The sequence below is a fragment of the Terrapene carolina genome, unplaced genomic scaffold (genome assembly GCF_002925995.2).
Source record: "Terrapene carolina triunguis isolate 2854851 unplaced genomic scaffold, T_m_triunguis-2.0 Scaffold96, whole genome shotgun sequence".
NCBI lineage: Eukaryota > Metazoa > Chordata > Testudines > Emydidae > Terrapene > Terrapene triunguis.
Genome location: NW_020664447.1, coordinates 71427527 through 71449428, shown reverse-complemented (window position 1 = coordinate 71449428; position 21902 = coordinate 71427527). Strand labels below are relative to the sequence as shown.

Here is a 21902-nt window from a genome sequence, read left to right as displayed (position 1 = left end):
GAAGCCATCAACAAGCATGGCAAACAACACCATACAATAAGGGCTAAAAGTGCTTGGACCTCTTTGGTTGTAAGAGCTACTTCGTGACGCTGTGATTTAAGGTTATGAATTGCCCAGCTCTGATGGTAAAGTATAATTACATCAACTACAGCAAATATAATGCTTTTATTGAACATCTCCCTCTCGAACCACGGGAAAAATTTCAGGCCATCACAGGGGAAGGTCAGCTCCTAGCAAGGACAAGATGCAGCCAACACTGCAGCCTGCTCTATTTCCACTGCTGCTATCATGTGTCAAGCATCTTGGCTGCAACTATCAGGATTTCCCAGGGGGATCCAATATACTGTAGAATACCTTCTTTTCGACAGATTTATGCTCTTCGGTGAGTCCACAGATGAATCCTTGCACACTTTGAAGAATTTAAGGGCTGTACTCCGGTCTCTTGGGATCTACACATCTGTGAACAAAAGAAAATTTAGTGGATCACAGTTGGTTCAGAGATCCCGCCAGGCCCAATTTCTTGTTTTCCATAAGTCTGCCAAGCCACCCAAAAAGAGACCAAGAAATCAGAAAGAGAGGCCGCCTACCATATCCACTACTACCACCCAGCCCTCCTCCTCATTGAAACAGCAATTTTGATGGTTCAGTTGAGGGTGCAGAAGATCCCCTTTATCGGCATCTTCAACTGCATCAGTCTACCCACCCTTTGGAGACCATCTCTTCTGCTTTTGACCTTCGTGGGAGCAGATAGTAGCCAACAAATGGATTTTGGAAGGTATAACATTGAGTTACTCCAGCCATTTTACCTCTATTCCTCCATCCCATCCTCCTTTCCCGTTCCTTCTCAGGGACCCATCTCACAGACAGGAATTGCTGAGACAGGAATTCCTCTCCCTCCTGTGCACAGGAGCCATAGAATCAGTTCTGGTCCAGCATAGAGGGAAGTGATTCTGTTCCAAGTATTTTCTGGTCCCCAGAAGAAATGGAGGATGGAGACCAATTTTATATCTCAGATACTGTCACTTTTGTAAAAATGCAAACATTCAGGGTAGTAACTCTTGTAGCTATAATTCCATCATTAGATTCCAGGGATTGGTTTGTGGCACTGAACATTTAGGCCGTTTCCTTTTAATTGCGATACATTCTTCTCAGAACAGGCGCCTTCGTTTTATGTTTGGCCAGGATGACTTCCAGTATCAAGTGCTCCTCTTCGGTCTATCCTTTTCCTCAAGGGTATTCTTGAAAGTCCTTGTAGTGATGGCCACTCACCTAGGTTGAATGGGAATAATCATCTCCCCCCATCTCGATGATTGGCTCCTTAAGGGCTAGTCATACAATGGTGTTTTCTTTGTAGTAAAGATAGCTGTGTTCCTGTTCCACAAGTAGGGACTACAACTCAATAGTGAAAAGTCCCTTTTGACTCCAGTTCAGCAGAGAGACTTTATATGGGTTTCTCTGCTTGCCAACATGTCCAGAACTTAGCTTCCAGCTCACTGGTTTATGGGACTGACAAACCTTATTTCCAAGATAAATATAAGTCCTTGGATGTCTGCAAGAAATCCTCTGTTAGGCCATATTGCAGCTTACACTTTTGTAACACGTGCCAAGTTACATCTTCATTGCTTCCAGGGATAGCTCAGAACAGGCTACATTTTGAACACACACAGTCTTGATACACTGGTGTCTGGTCCTGGTCAGGAGCTAGACTCACTCAATTGGTGGAAGGACCCATACAAAGTTTGTGAAGGAGTTCCCTTCCACTACTATAACTAGAACTTCAGAAGCATCCTTTGTGGGATGGGGAGCACACCTCAGAGGACACACCAGTCAATGCAAATGGTCCTCTCAGGAGTCCCTTCTCCATGTCAACCTCCTGGAAATAAGGGAAGTCAGGAATGCCTGTATCCACTTCCTTCACTTAATCAGGAGTCAGTCCATCAAAGTCATGACAGACAATGTAGTCTGTATGTTCTACATAAATCTTCAAGATGGAGGGTAAGATCCCTTCCCCCTGATTTGTGCCAAAGCACTAAAGCTATGGAACTGGTGTATAGCCAATCACATCCTCATCTCAGCCTCTTGCATTCCAGGTACTCAAAACACGATAGCTGATGATTTAAGCAGGCACTTCTCCCAAGATTACAAGTGAGAGCTGGATACTCTGATTCTCAGATATATTCTCCTGTCCTGGGGTTTCTAGAAGTGGATCTTTTTTGCCACTGTCATCAACAAAGGGCAAAAAATTCTGCTCAAAGGGTCTTCTCTCCCTCAATGTTGTTAGCAGGGCCATCCCTAGGGGTGTGTTGGGCCCGGGACACAGGCACCGAGTTTCTATCTGCTGGGGGGTGCTCCCCCTCCAGCTCCACCCAGGCCCTGCCCCCACTCCATCCCTTCCCCCAAGGCCCCATCCCCACCTCTTCCCACCCTCCCGCCTCTTCCCCGCCCAGTTCCACCCCCTCCCCAAGTGCACTGCACCCTTGCTTCTCTCCCCTCCCTTCCCGCGCCTCCAGACGCAGCGAAACAGCTGATTGGTGTTAGGCGCTGGGAGGGAGAGGGAGGCTCTGATCAGTGGGGCCCGCTAGCGGGCAGGAGGCTCTGGGGGGGGAGGTTGGTAGGGGGGCTCCTCCTCGCCCCGCCCATCCCCCGTCTTACCTCCCTGCCTGCCTCCTCACAAAGCGCTAGGTCCCCAAAAGCGCGAGGCCCATGGCAGTCACCCCGATTTGCCATACCCTAGGGATGGCTCTTATTGTTAGTACTCCAGAAGTTGAACAAGATCAAGCAAGACAGAGCTAAAGGTATTCTAATTGCATCAGCTTGGCCGAGACAAGTATGGTTTCCTCACCTGATTCACCTCGCCTCTTGCCTGCTGTTGCAACTTCCGATCATTTCCCCACCTGCTATCTCAGGAGTTCAGTTGAGTCTCCATTCCAACCTGAGCATTCCTCATCTCAGAGCTTCTCTCCTCAATGGTTCTTGGGGATAGAAGTTTCCTGCTCAACAGAAGTAGACAAGGTCCTATTAAACATCAGAAAGATTTCCAGTAGGAACATTTATCTGCAGTAGTGAAAGAGATTTTACCATTGGCATATCTAGCTACAGGTCTCACCTGTCCATTCCTCCCACTCTGCTGTTCTGGATTACCTGTTGGATTTAAAAAAGTCAGATCTGTCTATAAATTCTGTCAAAGTTCATTTAGCAGGTATTACGATCTTCCATTCTTCTGTATGGGGATTCTCAGTGTTTGCCCATCCAACAACATCCAGATTCATTAAGGGATTAGTTAACCTTTTTTCACAGATTAGAGACCTCACTTCTGTATGGGATTTGAATTTGGTCCCCATTTGTATAATAAAACCTCTCTCTGAGCCATTAGCCTACTGTTCTTTGCTACACTTGTCAATGAAGAACGCCTTTTTGATGGCCATCACTTCTTCCCAAAGAGCTGGAGACTTTAATAGTAGATCCCTCCCTTTACAGCTTTTTTTCAAAAAAAGTATTTATGGTCCCGTCCCAAGTTTCTGCCTATAGAGTATGCTCTGATTTCCATGTTAACCAGTTCATCCACCTTCCAGGTTGTTGTTTTTTGTTTTGTTTTTTTCTGAAGCCACACCAGACCTACTTTGCGTTCCTTGGATGTTAGAAGAAATAGGTAACAATCGAGATTGTGGTCAGGTCACAGTACCAACTGCAAAACATCAGTCAGTGCTTTCCCAGTCTTAATACAGATGAATGATATGTGAATTCTTTAGAATGCCTGTATTCTCATTATTCATTTCTCGGCGCAAAGTTAAATCCTCTGACTACTTGTCCTTTCTTTCTTTGGAGAGACTTCCATGTCTGTTACAAAATTACATAGGTAGTGCTCCTCTTTCAAAAAGACATTATTTTAAAAGAACAGTGAGGTCTGAGTGCAAGGCTAGAAGTCAAATTCCTGAGTTCTTATAATCCTGTGTCTGACTGATTCCCTCCATGGTCTTGGATATCTTTCCCTAATATTCTGCGTGAGGAAGTTTTAAGAATATATCTTTGACACTGGTTTACTAACTCTCCCAAGTGATAATTCTGATGACTCCTTAGATCCACGCAATTCTTTCCTAGAAAGAGCCTCTGTTCCCTTCTTCACTGCTAAAACTTATTCACTAGGGGATTAATGTTTTCCATAATTTGTCTCCTTTTTAAGCATTGGGTTGAGAGTTATCTTCTATGATAGACCATTTGTTGATGGACTCTGACTCGGCTGTACCCTCAAGTTCTGAGCAGCAAGTGCAATTTTTTTCCACAAATGTCAGACTTATTGACTGGACTTCACAGTATATATAAACTGTCATTTGAAATACAGTCAACCTCCAACTGCTTATTCTAGACTTAAGATAGTGTTTTGTGCTCTACCTCATATTCAGACATAATTTATTAACTTTACAAGTTAAAAGGATTTAAAGCATAACCAGATCTAAATCTGGTACCAGGCTTTGGTTTTCCAGCTTGTGTCCTAAAAGAGGTCTCTGTTCCCATAAAGTATTAAGTTCCACACTACATAGACGCAGTATATCATGAAAATGCAATTTGCAGCTTATTGTATTGTGAAAATGACTAGACTGTAAGGTCAGGTGGACAATTTAGACTACAAGGGAGTAAAAAAGGTTTTGCTGTGTTCTAGCAAAATCAAAAATGAGTAGCTTCTAACAAGGTTAGTGTGTACTAGTATCTTTAAACATCATCTCCTGGTGGTAAAAGACCAATTAAAATAGTCTGATTGCTTGCAACTTATTATCCATGAAGTGAAGTCTGAAATTTAGCTTGTTAAAAGGATATTTTTGTTCAGAAGAGAGGTAACCACACAAACTCTTCCAGAAACTAATAAAGCATATATGAAATTTTGTCCTTTTAAGATGACTGTCCACTTGTAAATAATGTCAGTTATCTGATAGACCCGTGAAAATTTCCTAGCCACAGTATGATAGAGACAAGGTGGATGAGAGAGAGATCTTTTATTGGACCAACTTCTTTTGGTGAAAGAGACAAGCTTTCAAGCCACACAGAGCTCTTCCTCAGGTCTGAGAAGGTACTGCCAATGTCACAGCAAAATGCAAAGTGGAACAGATTGTTTAGCATAAGTAGTGAGCCATATTATAAGGGACCATTCACGGTAGAGTGGCCCGTTAACACCTAATCAGTTACAGGACAAAAAGAGGGGTTAGTGGGTTACAGATAGTTTTAATAAGCCATAAATCCAGTGTCTCTGTTCAGTCCATGATTTTTAGTGTCTATTATAGCGATGGATTTAAGTTCCCAGGCTCATCTTTGAACATCTTGTGCAGGTTTCCTTTGGGGATGAGGACTGATACCTTTTTCTGGCTTTATTGGGGTCCGTGGGATCCTTATGGCAGGTGCCTGGACCCTTCTCAAGAATCGTACTGCTCTTCTTCCTCCTGCCAACTGGGTCTGTCAGGGTACAAGGAGGAAGAGGTTGACCCCAATCCGCAGATTCCGAGAGGTGTCTCCTCCTCATCCTTGTATGAAGTGATTAGTCCTTCTTTGCCATCGCTACTGGATTACCATTGGCAGTACCAGGAACTACTGCAGAGAGTTGCCAGTGACCTCCAGATTCCAAAAGAGGAGGTCCAGGACCCTCAACGCTGGCTTCTGGATATCTTACAACCTAAGGGACCAAGTAAGGTGTCTCTTCCAATTAATAAGGCCATACTAGAACCAGCCAGAGCAGTATGGCACACTTCAGCATCCTGTGCCTCTATGCCAAAAATTGCTGAGAGGCAATATTTTGTTCCTGACAAAGGAACTGAATTTTTATTCTCCAACCCTGTCCCCAACTCACTAATGGTACAGTGACTACAGAAAAGGCTCGGACACACTATCAAAGGGCTATCCCAGCAGATAAGAGTTTTAAGGGACTGGACCTCCTGGGGAGGAAAGTCTTCCCTTCTCTTCCCCAGGCTTGCAGTTTTGTGTCATAACTACCAGGCTCTGTTAGCAAAATATGACTGTAACAACTATTCCAGGCATATGAGCTTCATTGACAAGCTTCCCACAAAAGACAGAGCCCAGTTTCAGTCTCTTTTAGATGAGGGAAGGCTAGTAGCAAAAACAGCTCTCCAGGCCACAGTGGATATGGCAGACACAGCTTCCACAAGTCTGGCCACTGGCTTGGTCAAGACGAGTGACTCTTGTCTGCAATCTTAAGGGATTCCTAGGGCAGCCCTCCCCTTTGGGTCAAATCTCTTTAATGAAAGAAACAGAGAGTCCCTGCATTCATTAAAGGACTGGAGATTGACAGTGCATTACCTGGTGATTTATACTCAACCCCCAGGAGGAAACACCAGAGACAATCTTGTAGACTAAAATCTCCCCCTCCTCATATGCCTTATTATCAGTGCCCAGCCGAGCCTCTGTGGAAACAGAGCGTTCAGAGGCCTTGCTTCATAACCCCCTCCACTGCCACAGCCTTTTCTCACTCTCAACCACCCACCAATGGCTATTTTTTACATAGTAGTCGAGACCTGCCTACCACCACTGAAGCCACCTACCTCTTCCTCCCATTATTTTTGGGTGCTGTCTCTCACTCTTTGCCCACAACTGTAGGTTGATCATAAAGGGCAATTGGGTTTTGGAGATTATCCATCAGGGATGCTCTGAGTTCCTCTCCTTCCCAGTCCCCCTTCGGGGACCACTCTCACAAGGTGTTTCTTCAATGGGAGGCAAAATCCCTTTTACACTGAGAGGCAATAGAATGTGTTCCACCTCAGTATCAAGGGGAGAGGGGTTCTACTCCTCGTATTTCCTGATTCCTAAAAAAGAGAAAGGGTGTAGATCGATTCTGGACCTTTGGCAACTGAGCATCTTTATTCGAAAGCTGAAATTCCAGGTGATTACATTGTCATCAATAATCCATGCCATTCAGGAAAGGATGTGGTTTGTGGCTCCCAACATGAAGGATGTATATTTCCACATGGACATTCACCCTGTGACGTGTTCGGTCACAGAGATCCCCTTGGGACTGTCACCTGATGTGCTTAAATTATCTCTGAGCCCGTTTTCCCTGCTAGCTTGGGACTTCAGAATCCTGCCTTGTTGAGCCAGACACGCTAGCCTGCTGCTACACAGGCTCAGGGTCTGGGCTATGCCCCCAAGCCTGGAGACTTTAACAGCTCAGCAGATTACCTGTCTCCAGCTCCCAGACACCCAGCTCCTAATGGGATCCAAACCCCAAATAAATCCATTTTATTCTGTATAAAGCTTATACAGGGTAAATTTGTAAATTGTTTGTCCTCTATATCACTGATAGAGAGATATGCACAGCTGTTTGCTCCCCCAGGTATTAACAGGGCCGGCGGTCGCCTAGGGCGTCAGGATTTGGGGGGGCGGCATTTTGCTGCCCTCTGCTGCAATTCGGCGGCGGGGGGGTCCTTCCGCGCTCCGGGACTTCGGCGGCAATTCTGCGGCGGGTCCTTCACTCGCTCCGGGACCCGCCGCAGAAGTGTCCCGAAGACCGGGAGCATGGAAGGACCCCCGCCTAGGGTGCCAAAAACCCTGGCTCCGCTCCTGGGTATTAATTACTTACTCTGGGTTTATCAATAAACAAAAGTGATTTTATTAAGTATAAAAGGAAAGATTTAAATGGTTTCAAGTAATAACAGCCAGAACAAAGTAAGTCACAAAGCAAAATAAAATAAAACACACAAGTCTAAGCCTAATACATTAAGAAACTGATTACAGTTAATATCTCACCCTCAAAGATGTTCCAATAAGCTTCTTTCACAGACTAGACTCCTTCCTAATCTGGACCCAGTCCTTTTCCCCGGTACAGTCTTTGTTAGACCCAGCAGACATCTTCGGCGGTAAGCAGGGGTTTTCTCATGACTGGCATCCCCTTTTGTCCTGCTCCACCCCCTTTTATAGCTTTGGCACAAAGCGGGAGTCTTTTGTGTCTCTCAGTCCCCACCACTCCTCCTAAATGGAAAAGTACAAGATTTAAGATGGATTTCATTATCAGGTGACATGGTCACATGTCACTGTAAAACCCCTAGTCTCCATTCCCCATGGGCTGGCCCACACATACACAGGAAGGCTTTCAAGTAAGTAAGGCCAAATTTCAACTGATTGTTTCTGGAGGACCCTTAATAGTCTCCACTTAATATGTTTACATCAGAGATACAAGTTTATATTTTATTCTCCTAACTCCAGATATAGAAATAATACATTCAAACAAATAGGATGAACACACTTACTAGATTACAAACTTTCTAATGACACCGTACCAGGGGTATTTTGTGTAAAGCGTATTCCAGTTATGTCATATTCATAAGCATACTTCCATAAAGCATATGGAGTGCAACGTTACACCCTCCTCCTGAACTTACTGCCATTAATCTTGGACACTGTCCATGGCGGAGGCAGTACATGTAAAATCCCTGTTCGTCTCTGGTCACACCCCCTCCCAGTACCTTTAAACACTATAATGTCATTCATAGGTGTTCTAGCAAAGTTCTGGGTTCCTGGTCCCTGGGTGCCTGAAAACATGTTGGTAGTATTGCTAACAGAATGCAGATATCAATATCTGTTAAAGTGTAGGTGTCTTTGCATTTAGCTACCAATGCCATGAGGCGGTGTGCCTCAGTTTCCCCTTCCATACAGCAGTGTAGGTCTGTTACACTCTTGCTGCTGTGCCGAGCTCTAAGCCTGTTTACAAGTATTAGCTGAAAAGCATCGTGTTTGTGGTACTGTCTTGTTACCATCCCTAGCATGTACAAAAGTTTTTTCCCAAAGTCAGGTATGTTACACATTTTCACAGGGTTTGTCCATAGCATCAGCTCCAACCATTGTCTTGACCCATAGATGAAGTAGCAAAAGACACAAGATTAACAGCCAATTTATGACAGACAGACTCCGTTCACAGAGTTTGGCTTGTTCAGTGTCTTATTGCATTTCCCGATCCCTTTGCGTACTGTGGTAGGTGTTCAGATACAGATTCTCCTGTCTCTCTGGAGAAGGTTCTTAATTCGGGTATGTGTTTGGGGTTTTGGCAAGGAAAGGGTGCACTGCAACCATGTCTGTCCTCGGCCCCTCCCTCTGGAATCTCTTTGTGTTGAGCCCCACCCCTTTGTGAAGCTTCCCAAATGCAAAGTTTTTCTTCCTCCAGCCTTGAAGAGACAGTGTTATCTTTTACAAGGGCAGCAGGAACAACATCTTTCAGTTGAGTGCTTTGAATTGGTAAGATCCCCTTGGTCACCCCACTCTCTGTTCACCATTGTGACGGATGCTTTTTTCCTGGATGCTCACTTGGACAAGCACACTCCTCGGGGTAGCCTGGACCACACAAGATGCCAGACTACATATACATTTACTGAAACGTAGGCAGTCTGCCTTGAGTGCAAGGCCTTCCTTCTACTCATATGCTTACTCTGTATGTGGGTAATGTTGGGACACTATCACCGCCATGGTCTACCTAAACAAACAGGGATGAGCGAGATCTTGTCTCCTCTTCCTGGAAGCAGTCAGACTCTGGAAGTGGTGCATCAGGAACCACATCACGATACAGGCTGCTTACCTTCCGGGTATCTACAACTCCCTTGCAGATGAACTAAGCAAAAGCTTCTCAGCAGACCACAAGTGGGAAGTCCAAGACACAGTCCTAAGCAAGATATTAACACAAAAGGGTATACCATAATGAGACCTCTTTCCATCCCAAACAAAGAGGAAGCTTCCCCCATATTGCTCCAGAGGAGTCATGGGTCGTGGTTCCCAGGGCGATGCTCTACTATTGTCCTGGGCGAATGACCTCAGATATCTTTCCTCCCATTCACCTTCTTCCACAGGTCATAGGTAAGGTAGGTTGTAATGGAGCCAACATCATTCTCCTAGCACCCTACTGGGGCCTGTTTGCCTCCCAGACAAACAAGAAGCTCAACATAGAGAAGAACTGGTAGCCAATCTGAAGGTGGAAGGCAATTTGGGTGAAAGTGATTATGAAATGATAGATTTCATGGGAAAGGATGGAGTGAGACCAGTAGAATAAGGACAAAGGAGTTCAAAACAGAAGAGTTTAACAAACTCAGAGAACTGGTAGATAAGGTCCTATGGGAAGAAAATCTAAGGGGAGTGCAGGAGAACTGGCAATTTCTCAAGGAGACGTTATTAAAGGCATAACTTCAAATTATCCCAGTGCAAAGAAAAGATAGGAAGAGGCCAGTATGGCTCCATCAGGAGCTCTTTAATGACCTGAAAATCAGAAAGGAATCCTACAACAAGTGGAAACATGGTTGAATTGCTAAGGATGAGTACAAAAGAATAGCACAAGCATCATCTTTTTCCTTTATAATGCTTTTCCTGGTGAGAGTTGTGGCAACAGCATGGAGAGTAGGGAGGACCAGACCTCCCTTTCCTCCACAGCAGGTTTGAGCTTCTCCTGGGGATTCCCAAGCATTCCCAGGCAAGCCAGGAGGTGGTATCCCCCCAGCGAGTCTTGGGTCAGCCTTGGAGCTTCCTTAGCAGATACCCGAACCACCTCAGCTGGGTCCACTCAATCTGGAGGAGTAGCGGCTCTAGCATATAGACAAAATCAGAAAGGCGAAGGTACAAAATGATGTACAACTAGCAAGGAACATAAAAAGCAATACGTTCTTTAAATACACTAGGAGCAAGGGAAAGACTAAGTTAGTGGGGAAGGAGAGCTAATAGCTGTTAATGGTGACCAGATACTTAACACAATATTGACAACAAGGGAGAAAGAACAGTTTAAAGAATATTTAGATATGTTAGATGTCTTCAAGTCAGCAGGGCCTGATGAAATTCATCCTAGGGAATTTAAGGAGCCAGCTGAAGCAATCTTGCAATCGTGAGCAATTATTTTTGAGAACTCATGGAGGATGGTGGAAGTCCCAGAGGACTGGTAAAGGGCCAACATAGTACTTATCTTTAAAAAGGGGAACAAAGAGGACTTGGGGAAATATAGACCAGTCAGCCTAACTTCGATACCTGGAAAGATACTGGAACAAATTATTAAGCAATCAGTTTGTAAGCACCTAGAGGATAATATGGTTATAAGGAATACCCAACATGGATTTGTCAGGAACCAGTCATGCCAAGCCAATCTAGTTTCCTTATTTTATAGGGTTACTGGCCTAGTGGTTGGGGGGAAGAAGTAGATGTGATGTATCTTGATTTTTAGTAAGGCTTTCGACACAGTGCCACATGACATTTTCATAAGTAAATTAGGAAATGTGGACTAGATGAAATTTCTGTAAGGAGGGTGCATAATTGAAAGACTGGTTGTCAGAGTAGTTATCAATGGTTCACTGTGAAACAGGTGGTGTATCTAGTGGGGTTCTGCAGGGGTCAGTCCTGGGTCTGGTACCATTTAATATTTTCATTAATGCCTTGGATAATGAAGTGGAGGGTATTTTTACAAAATTTGCAGATGACATCAACGTGTGTGTGTGGGGGGGGTGCAAGCACAGAGGACAGGATTAGAATTGAAAACAACTTTGACAAATTGGAGAATTGGTCTGAAATTCATTAAAGACAAGTGCAGAGTACTTCATTTAGGAAGGAAAAATCAAATGCACAACTGCAAAATAGGGAATAACTGACCAGGTGGTAATACTACTGAAAAGGATCTGGGGGTTATAGTGGATCACAAATTGAATGAAAGTCAACAATGTGATATAGTCGAGGGGAAAAAGCTAATAGTGTTCTGGGGTATATTAACAGCAGTGTTGCATGTAAGATGCGAGAGGTGATTATCCACTTTACTCAGCAGTGGTGAGGATTCAATTAGAAAAGTGTGCCTAGTTCTGGGTGCCACATTTTAGGAATGATGTGGACAAATTGGAGAGAGTCCAGAGGAGAGCAACAAAAATGATAAAAGGTTTAGAAAACCTGATCAAGGGGGCGGGGGGAGAGCTGGCCATACTTAGTCTTGAGAAAAGAAAACTGAGGGGAGACCTGTAAACAGTTTTCAAATACGTTAAGGGGTTTTTATAAAGAGGGTGGTGAGCAATTATTCTCTGTGTCCACTGGAGGTAGTACAAGAAGTAATGGGCTTAATCTGCAGCAAGAGAGATTTAAATAAGAAATCAGGAAAAACTTGCTAACTATAAGCGCTGGACTAGGGTTCCAAGGTAGGTTGTGGAATCCTTATCATTGGAGGTTTTTAAGAACAGGTTGGACAAACACGTCTCGGGGATGGTCTAGGTTCACTTGGTTGTTGCGCAGCGCAACAGACTGGACTTCATGACTTCTCAAGGTCCCTTCCAGCCCTACATTTCTATGAATCTGTATAATTCCTCCAGAGCACACAATGTTGGGACTCTGGAGTGATGCCCTTTTATTGTCCTGGACAGACCAACTGAGATACACCTTTCCTCCCTTTCCACTACTACCCCAAGTTCTGTGGAAGATTCATCACAATAAAATATGAGTCATTCTCAACGCACACAACTGGTCCAGACAGTTCTGATTTCTGGATCTCCTATGAAAGTTAACCCGTTATCCCATTAACATCCAACATCTTCCAGCTCTGATAACGCAGGAGAATAGTGGTATCAGATATTCCAACCCAGACTCTTTTCGTCTCACATCTTGGTATTTGGATGGGCCTCACACCTAGAGCATGTTTGGAGGCCGTTCAGAATGATCTTAAGAGAAGACTCCATCAGAAATTCCATCAAGCTAAATGGCAGCATTTACTCATAGACTCATAGACTTTAAGGTCAGAAGGGACCAATATGGTCATCTAGTCTGACCCCCCGCATGATGCAGGCCACAAAAGCTGACCCCCCCACTTTCCCTTAACTCTGCTGTTGAAGTCTCCAGATCGTGATCTAAAGACTTCAAGTCGCAGAGAATCTTCCAGCTTGCGACCCCTGCCCTATGCTGCGGAGGAAGGCGAAAAACCTCCAGGGCCACTGCCAATCTACCCTGGAGGAAAATTCCTTCCCGACCCCAAATATGGCGATCAGCAGAACCCCGAGCATACAGGCAAGAATCTCTAGCCAGACCCTCATTTTACCAGCGATGGCCGTTATTGCCTAATTGATTAGAATCACGTAATCCCATCAAACCATTCCCTCCATAAACTTATCTAGCCTAATCTTGAAGCCAGAGAGGTCTTTCTCTACCTGGGTGCAACAAAACCAATTATCTCCAGAGATAGCAGGTATTCCTGCTATTTTAGACAATCTCCTCACTCTCAAGACACTGGGCCTTTCTGTTAGCTCTCTGCAGGTCCACCTAGCAGCAATCAGTGCTCTCCACCCACTGGTAGATGGCTGTTCTATTTTTAGTCACCTGATAAGAACCAGATTCCTAAAGTGCCTCACTAAGGCCTTCCCACCATTAGTGAAGCCAGCACTTTAGTGGTATTTCAGTCTTATACTTTGAGTACTTACCAGGCCACCCTTTGAAGTGTTAGCCATGTGCTTGGTGTCCACTGGTCTGTGAAAGTTGCCATCATCGCCATCACGTCAGCCAAGTTGGTGTGTGAGATGGGAGCACTTGTGGCCAACTGGCCAACACTACTTTTCATAAAGAGAACACATCCCTTCACCTCTACCTGAAATTCATCCCTAAGACTGTTTCTGAGTTCCACATAAATTTATCTGTTGTATTGATATTGATTCTGAAACCTCATGCCTCCAGTGAGGAGAGGACATTTCACTTCTTCCATGTCAGACAAGCTTTGAGTTCCACTTGCGAAGAAATAAGCCATTTAGAAAAATACCTAGACTATTTGTAGTTGTAGGAGAGTGAGCATGGGGGACAAGCAATATCTGCTCAGAGACTCTCTAAGTGGATTTCTGGATGTATACTCCTTTGCTATCGGTTAGCCCATCTCCCTCCCCTGGATGGGGTGAGAGCCCATTCTTTAGGGCACAGGCAATCTCAGTAGCATTTCTCCAAGAAGTACCTATACTGGACACTTGTAACACTTTCGCAAAGCATTATACTTTAGTCCAAACCTCTTCTGCAGATTCAGTCTTTGGAATGACAATATTGCAAATATCTATATTGCCTGTGTCCTTGTACCCACATGTGTAATACACATAGGTTCACACATCTCAAAGAACCTCCAGTTACAGGTAAGTAACCATCATTTAATTAAACTGGAGAGGGAATCAATAGATACACATTAACACTGTGGGTGTAGCTTAAAATATTTGCCTTCAGACTCTAAGATCTCAAAACTCACCTTTTTTTTTATTATTATTATTGTCTAGTTGTTTCATTTAGCACTATGGACTTCTGTGAGCGGAGCCCATTTAGTTCTTCTGTCAGCTTTTTAGAGAAATATTAAAATATTTATAGGTTTGTATATCACCTCTCTGAAGTGTTTCTTTAAAGCAATAAAGAAGCCAAGTTTCTTAACAGATGCGTTATTCCATTTCTGGCAGCTTTTGGTAGTGCCAGCAGTCTTAACTATGTGTTGAAACTTCTTTATTACATAAAAAATAGTTAGTCTTGGAAATGATTTTGTACCCTTACTTTAATGTCCAAAAAGAGACGAGGAGATCGACTTTCCTTGATAATAGCCAATCTATTTAAAAAAAGGGGGAGTGGAGGAGAGGCACTATTCTTGAGATCAAACCTTCTACTTCTCTAAAATGATTTCACGGTTTCATGGTCAATTTCCTGTTAGATTTGAGGCATCTTTAAGAAATAAAAAATGTCTAAATCTTAGACAACTCTTAGTTCCCTCTCAGTAATTCAGTGTAGTTTAAGCAGATTCCATAATACCTATAAGGCAGTGTCTATTAGTGGTGAGAGAAATTTAGCTCATTAGTAAGCTTGATTGTATAGTAACCACAAGCGCTGAGTAAAGAGCAGAATATAGGTGCTCTACCCTAGGAACAGACCAGAGACCAAATTGTGACTGTGTCACAATTTGATGCCTGGTTTCCCTTTGCTTTGAGGGAGGGGGAGGGTCCTAGCTCTGTACCTGGTACAGATTTTACTTCTTTACCCTCACCCCCGTACCCTGCACCAGAGGGGAGTTGTGGCCTCGTGAAATGTGTCTGGATAACTGCTTTCTGCAATCTGTTGCATAGGCTGGTAGCGGCCTTCAGAATTAAGTAATTGGAACTAAATGTTTTAAGTGCTTAGGAAGTGATGAGAGTGATGGTCCGCAGAAACTGGAGTGGCTTTTGGTTTTAATAGTGAGCTGTACAGCACAGCCTCAGTAAGAGGAATCTTAAATATATCTAATGCGGAGAGAATGCAAGTGGGGTCCAAACATTGCTAAAATGTAATCAATATCCTATTCTTGTAAGCTGAGGGGAAATCTATTTTAATGTGCCCTTGTTGCTATTCATGAATGGTTGCAGTTCATGCACACTTACAAGTAGAGTGGGAGGTTTGTTTAATTGTGAATACTGCCTTTTTTACAGCTGTCAAAATTACATGGTATTTGGGATATTTGGACTGTTTGTTTTCAACTCTGATCAGTCTGGTGCTTCTGTTCATTCTGTTTTGCCAACTTATTTTTTTAAAGGCAAATCAAAGTATTGAAATAAAATTAATCATTGAAACAAATTCTAATATATAGAGAGATTTTCATTTTTTCTGAATATTAAAAATATACTAATAATCATAGGAACATTTGATGTTATGTACACCATTCTTAAGGGTAATATGCTCTACTTTTATTTTAATGAATACTAAAGTTTTTGTTTTTGACAGCATTTTTTGTCCTCAAGAAAATACAGAAGAAGCCCTATTGTTGTTGCTGATTAGTGAATCTATGGTAAGTTAAACAGCTGTTTTAAAAACTTTTTATGTCACTTCTGTCATTTGTCTTTAGAGCACATTTGTCTCATTTCCTTTTACGAAACTACACAAGCAGTTCCTTCTGGAACTAAAGCTATTGCTACTCTGACAGGGAGCCAGCAGGAAGTGCTGTGAGTGTATGATTCTGAGTTCCTCTTTCCTTTTGAGACTAATTGCATTGTCTCTGGGCTGAACCTACCCTTCCTTTAGTTTTAGGGAGGAGAGGTAGAGTCTGTTCCCAAAACCAGGTCTTTCACTTGGCATCACATCAGTGTGAACAGCTGTTACAGCAGCTGCTGCCATTCAGACAAGCAAATGTGAAAATTCAAGTAGTTTTTGTTGTAATCATGAAAACCAAAAATTAGATACATGTACCTATTCCAGGGGTGGGCAAACTTTTTGGCCCGAGGGCCACATCGGGGTTGTGCAACTGTATGGAGGGCTGGGTAGGGAAGGCTGTGCCTCCCCAAACAGCCTGGCCCCCGCCCCTTATCTGCCCCCTCCCACTTCCCGCCCCCTGACTGCCCCACTCAGAACCTCCAATCCATCCAACTGCCCTCTGCTCCTTGTCCCCTGACCACCCCTCCTTGGACCCCCTGGCCCTAACTGCCCCCCGGGATCCCACCCCCTTATCCAACCCCCCCACTCCCTGTCCCTTGACTGCCCTCCTATCCCCACATCCCCACCCCCTGGCAGGCCCCCCCCGGACTCCCACTCCCAACTTCCTTGTTCCCCTTCCCATGACCACCCCCCCAGAACCTCCACCCCCTCCTCTCTGACTGCCCCCCAAGACCCCTGCTTCCTTACTCAACCCCTCCCCCCCACTCCCCACCCCCTTACCAGCAGCAGAAGCTCGCAGCCACAACACCCGGCCAGAGCCAGCTGTGCTCCCCACGCTGCCCAGCGGGAGCGGCAGGCCACAGCGCGGCCCACACGGTGGTGTGACTGCGGGGGAGGGGGGACAGCAGGGGAGGGGCCAGGGACTAGGCTCCCCAGCCGGCAGCTCAGGGGCCGGGCAGGACGGTCCCGCAGGCCGTAGTTTGCCGACGTCTGACCCATTCAATGTATATATGACCAAGAATTATTTTCTGAAGTGCTTTAAAATGCAGATATCACTCACGTTTCAAATAACTCTTGATATTGGCATATGGCGCCACCCTGAGCGCTGTCTCTGCAGCTCCAGTTGGCTGGGAACCGTGGCCAATGGGAGCTGCGGGGCAGCGCCTGTGGGCAGATGCAGCACGCAGAGCCGCCTGCCACGCCTCCACCTAGGAGCAGATGGGACAGGTTGACGCTTGCGGGGAGCCGCCCAAGGTGAGCGGCCCCCAGATCCAGCACCCCCTCCCGTGCCCCCAGCCCCCTCCCACAGCCAAAATCCCTTCCACAGCCCACGTTCCGCACCTCCCTCACACCCCAGTCCCACGCATCCCCTCCTGTACCCAAACTCGCTCCCTCTTCGTTAACCATCATTTTTCACTTACCGGCACCCCCCATTTCCCCAACATGCCGGATAAAACAGCTTTAACTGTATATTGTATTATTATGACAACTAACATAGGCAGAATTTTGCAGAATTTTAAAATATTGTTTACAGAATTTATAATTTTTTGGTGCAGAATTCCCCCAGGAATCTCTTCACTTCGTGTAATGAATCTGAAACTTTTTCCCTACTTGTATTGAATCAAAAAGTGAAATTTTCAAAAGCACATAAGTGCTTTCTTGTATTGCAGTAAATGATAAAAATGATTATTTTGGTCATTTATTTTTAAAACTCATGAAAATATTTTCTTTACTTCTATTTAGCTGAAAAATCTTATTGTTAATATGATAGCTCATAAATACTGGTATTGCTATCATCATTCTTCCTATTTGAAACAGTCCTGATGCATAACATTTCCAGAAATTGCATAGTCTCCTAAATAGATAATTTCCAGTAGTCAATTTTTTGCCACCTTGAATTTCCCCTCAATCTATCTGAGTCGGAAAGGACACTTTGATGGGTAAAGTTTAAATTGTAATCTTTAAGAAAAGGACAACTCTAGAAAGATATATAACTGTGATTTGTAAGTGCGATTTCCTTATAAAGTTCAGCTTGTCTTTTACATTTAAGAGTAGGAAGTGTCTCTTACCGTTTAACATTATGATAGTTGCACTGACTGCTGCTACCACAGTACTGTCATGCGTAGTGCAGAGAGCCAGCTGCAATATTATCATTGTTGCTGTTATAAGGTGTCCTTGTACTCTGGCTCCCATACATATGAAGTACATGCCTACCTTTGCTTTGCTTATCTAAGTAAGAGCCTGTGGAGGGATCAGACTCGTAAGCAGTTCTGAGTCACTGGACCTTTAAAATAATCACACATACGTATATGGAGGTTCTTTTCCTACTTCAAGCAATTTTAAATTTGTTTTTAATACTTAGGGTGGGAGAATTCTCCCTACTCTCACACTGGTATAGCCTGCCATGGTACCAGCAGCAGTGTTCATGTCACGGCTGACTGCACTTGAGAGGCAGCAAGCAGTCAGTGCCACTGACATGATGTTACCATGATTACATATGCAACCATAAAAGTAAGAGATTTTGAAAGTGACTAAGTATTTATACAGTGGAGAATGTAAATGCCAAATACTTGTTGATCAAAAGAAAACAATTTCTTCTACACATATGGGAGTACATTTTCAAAGGAAGATGTGGGCAGTTAAGTTCACAACTAATGGAATATTTGTGCGTGTAACTCCCCATGTACCATGGAGAGTTAATCAGTGTTTGATTATCCTGATTTTGTTGACTTTTTCATCCAGTGTTTTCAGAGCCTAAAACGTTGGCCAGTTAAAATAGCTAAAAAGTATCTCAGATTTTAATGTGTGATTTTTCATCTTCCTATAAGGGGGGAATGAAAGCTGTCCATTCTGACTTCTAATGTGAATCTACAAACTATATAGAAATTAAACTTAAGTCGGAATGAAAACAAGTTGCTAAAAATAATGTTTGGTTTCTGGCTAGATGAGATTAATAGGTGAATAAATGCAGTTGTCAACTTGTTCTTCAGTTCTCTAGAGGGTCCTCTGACTGTCATTAATATTTAAACAAAACAAAACCTTGGGCTCCTCTCACTTCAGATCTTTAATTTGTTTCACATTATAGTAACCCATAAAAATTCAAGTCTGTAGTCTACAACAATGAAATTTGAACTGAAATTCTAAATTTGAATTTAAAAGCATATAGAAATTAGAACTTTTACTGTAATTAGAGGACATCAAGACAAGGCATATTCAGACTGGTGGTTTTGTGATAACAAGAGGTGATGGAGAATAGAAGAGGTTGGTTTTAGAGTAACCTTTTAAAGTTCTAGACCGTGGCGTACAAGTGGTCTTGTCGTTAAGTCATAGCACTGGGCATCAGGAGACTTGAATTTTATCTCTGCTCTACAAAAGACTTCCTCTGTTAACCTGGGCAAGTTGGTTTAATCTGCCTGTACCTCAGTATGCCTATTTGTAAAAAGGTGCGTTGTAATTCATTAGTCTTCGTAAAATATTTTGAAATCCGTCAGATGAAAGGCACATGAGAAGTGCAGAGTATTGTCAATATGCACACATTTCTGTGCAATGCTTGAGCAATAGGATGGGAGAGGCTGAGCTTCTTGTATAAGGCCCTTCTTATGGAGTATACATTGAACTGTATTGGTGTGGGTTATCTTTGGAAGAGACTGTTTATTCATCCCATAGAGAGGACACTGTCATAATGACCTTCAGAAGATGAAGTAAGTGGAACGAAAATGGCACTCTCTCTGAAAGAAGGATGGAAGACCCCAACAGCCTGTCAATCAGCAAAGTTATACATTATTTTGATGCAAAAGACAATACAGTAACTCCTCACTTAACGTGGTAGTTATGTTTCTGAAAAATGTGACTTTAAGCGAAACGATATTAAGCGAATCCAATTTCCCCATAAGAATTAATGTAAATGCGGGGGTTAGGTTCCAGGGAAATTTTTTTCACCAGACAAAAGACTATATTATATAATACACACACACACACACACACACACACTCTCACACTATAAGTTTTAAACAAACAATTTAATACTGGTACACAGCGATGATGATTGTGAGGCTTGGTTGAGGTGGTGAAGTCTGAGGGTGGGATATTTCCCAGGGAATGCCTTACTGTTAAATGACGAACTAGCAATTGGCTGAGCCCTCAAGGGTTAACTCGTTGTTAAAGTAGCCTCACACTCTACAAGGCAGCACGAATGGAGGGAGGGGAGATAGCATGGCAGACAGAGACACACTGTGTGTGAGAGAGAGATGCGCATTGCTCCTTTAAGTACACTGACCCCACTCTAAGTACTCTGCCTTTTTAAGTAGATCAGGAAGCTGAAATGGCAGCTGCTGCCAGGAAGCTCCCTCTGTCCTGAGCCCTTTCGTGTGTGTCCCCTGCTCTATGGAAGATGGGGTAAGCGGGGTGCAGGAGCAGGGGGGACGGGGACACCCTGACATTAGCCCCCCTCTTCCTTCCCCCCCCCCCCGTACAGCAATCAGGAGGCTCTGGGGAGCAGCTCCAAGGCAGAGGGCAGGAGCAGCACGTGGCAGTGGGGGGAGGGACAGCTGAACTGCCAGCAGTTGATAGCCTGCTGAGCGCCTGCCGCACAGGGAACTTAGGGGAGCAGGTAGCTGATGGGGGGCTGCCGGTCCACCCTGGTTCCAAGCCCCCACCAGCTAGCTCCAACGGGCTGCTCTTTCTGCAAGCAGTGGACAAAGCAGGCGGCTGCCAAATGACGTTATAAGGGAGTGTTGCTCAACTTTAAACGAGCATGTTCCCTAATTGATCAGCAATGTAACAACGAAACAACGTTAACCGGGACGACTTTAAGTGAGGAGTTACTGTAAAGCACTAATCATGCCAGAGTCAAACCGCAAAGAACAGCTTCAGCTTAGATAATTTTTAACAAAATTATTTTCCTCTGTTTTATACAGTTAGAACATAACAATGAAAGTATATCAGTTACAGAAACACTGGATTAGGGTTAATTCGTATATTAAATCCCTCACAAAAAGTAGTGTGAAAAAATGACATCAAACAGTCTTTTGTTTAAATACAAGTAATCAAATGCAAAATGAGCAGCAGTTGCTATCTTGTTTGGTCACTTGTTTCCAGTGATGATTGGTATGTTGAAACGTATTAATAATGACCAGAACCAAGATGTTAGTCAGATTAGACTGACACCCTAGGTTTCTTCTTGGTGTTGTCTTCCAGGCTAACCGTGATGCTGTACTGAGCAGAATACCAGAGCACAAAAATGATCGCATCATCAGTTTGCAAAGTGCATCTGTGGTCTACGATTTGCTTACAATTGCCTTAGGGAGAAGAGGTCAATATGAAATGCTATCAGAGGTACGTCTGTAATAGTAAATATTTCCAGTGCCATGTCTTCAGTTTGTTTCCAACTGTTAACATATATGAAATGTAGATGACAAAACTGTCTGTGGTCATTTGAAAACAAAAACTGCCATGAATTTACTACTCTGTTCAGTTATGTTGTAGTAAAAGGGTCTAAACAGTTTCATAAAAAATCTTCTACCATAACAATTGTATTATAAATACATCCTCATTAGTGGGTAGCTGGAAAAGGCATTTATGAAACTATTTCTTTTGAGGTAAGTATTTTATATAATTTCCCCCTTTGGTCTCATAGCATTGGGACTGCTCTAAAATGCTGTTCATAATAATAATAATACCTGGCTCTTACATAGCTAATAATGAGTTTCTCCCTCATTAATTGTCTCTTCAGATCTCTGCTATAGAAATTGCAAATGATGCCTGAAAAGTTTTATTTAATTATATAATATAGAAATCTGTTCTTTTTAGATATGCCTTCTTACATGTTTAGGGCTTTTTAAAGTGTAATCTCTTATTTCTCAAATGCATAATGGCTAATCAGGCTCTTTGCAGAAGAGAAGGTTTTTCTCCTGCTTAAAGCAATGCCTTGAATTCAGCAAAATGCCATTAACTGAGATTCATGGTTAGCCATCTGTATCCACGATGAGCCCTTAGTCACACCTGAATTCCATACGTTTCACTTGACATGAAAGGCCCATCAAGGAATTGATTAGCTGGTTAGTAAT

The 21902-nt window shown here is 43.5% G+C and overlaps 1 protein-coding gene across 2 annotated transcripts in view; it reads left to right on the top strand.

Annotated features, from left to right (window-relative positions):
- TTC7B (tetratricopeptide repeat domain 7B) overlaps positions 1-21902 on the top strand; it is a 301343-nt gene that overhangs the window by 118366 nt on the left and 161075 nt on the right. For both annotated transcript variants that reach the window (XM_024209700.1, XM_024209699.1), the window contains exons 8-9: positions 15691-15754; positions 21034-21171. In XM_024209700.1, the coding sequence (XP_024065468.1) occupies positions 15691-15754; positions 21034-21171 (202 nt within the window). The remainder of the gene's footprint in view (positions 1-15690; positions 15755-21033; positions 21172-21902) is intronic.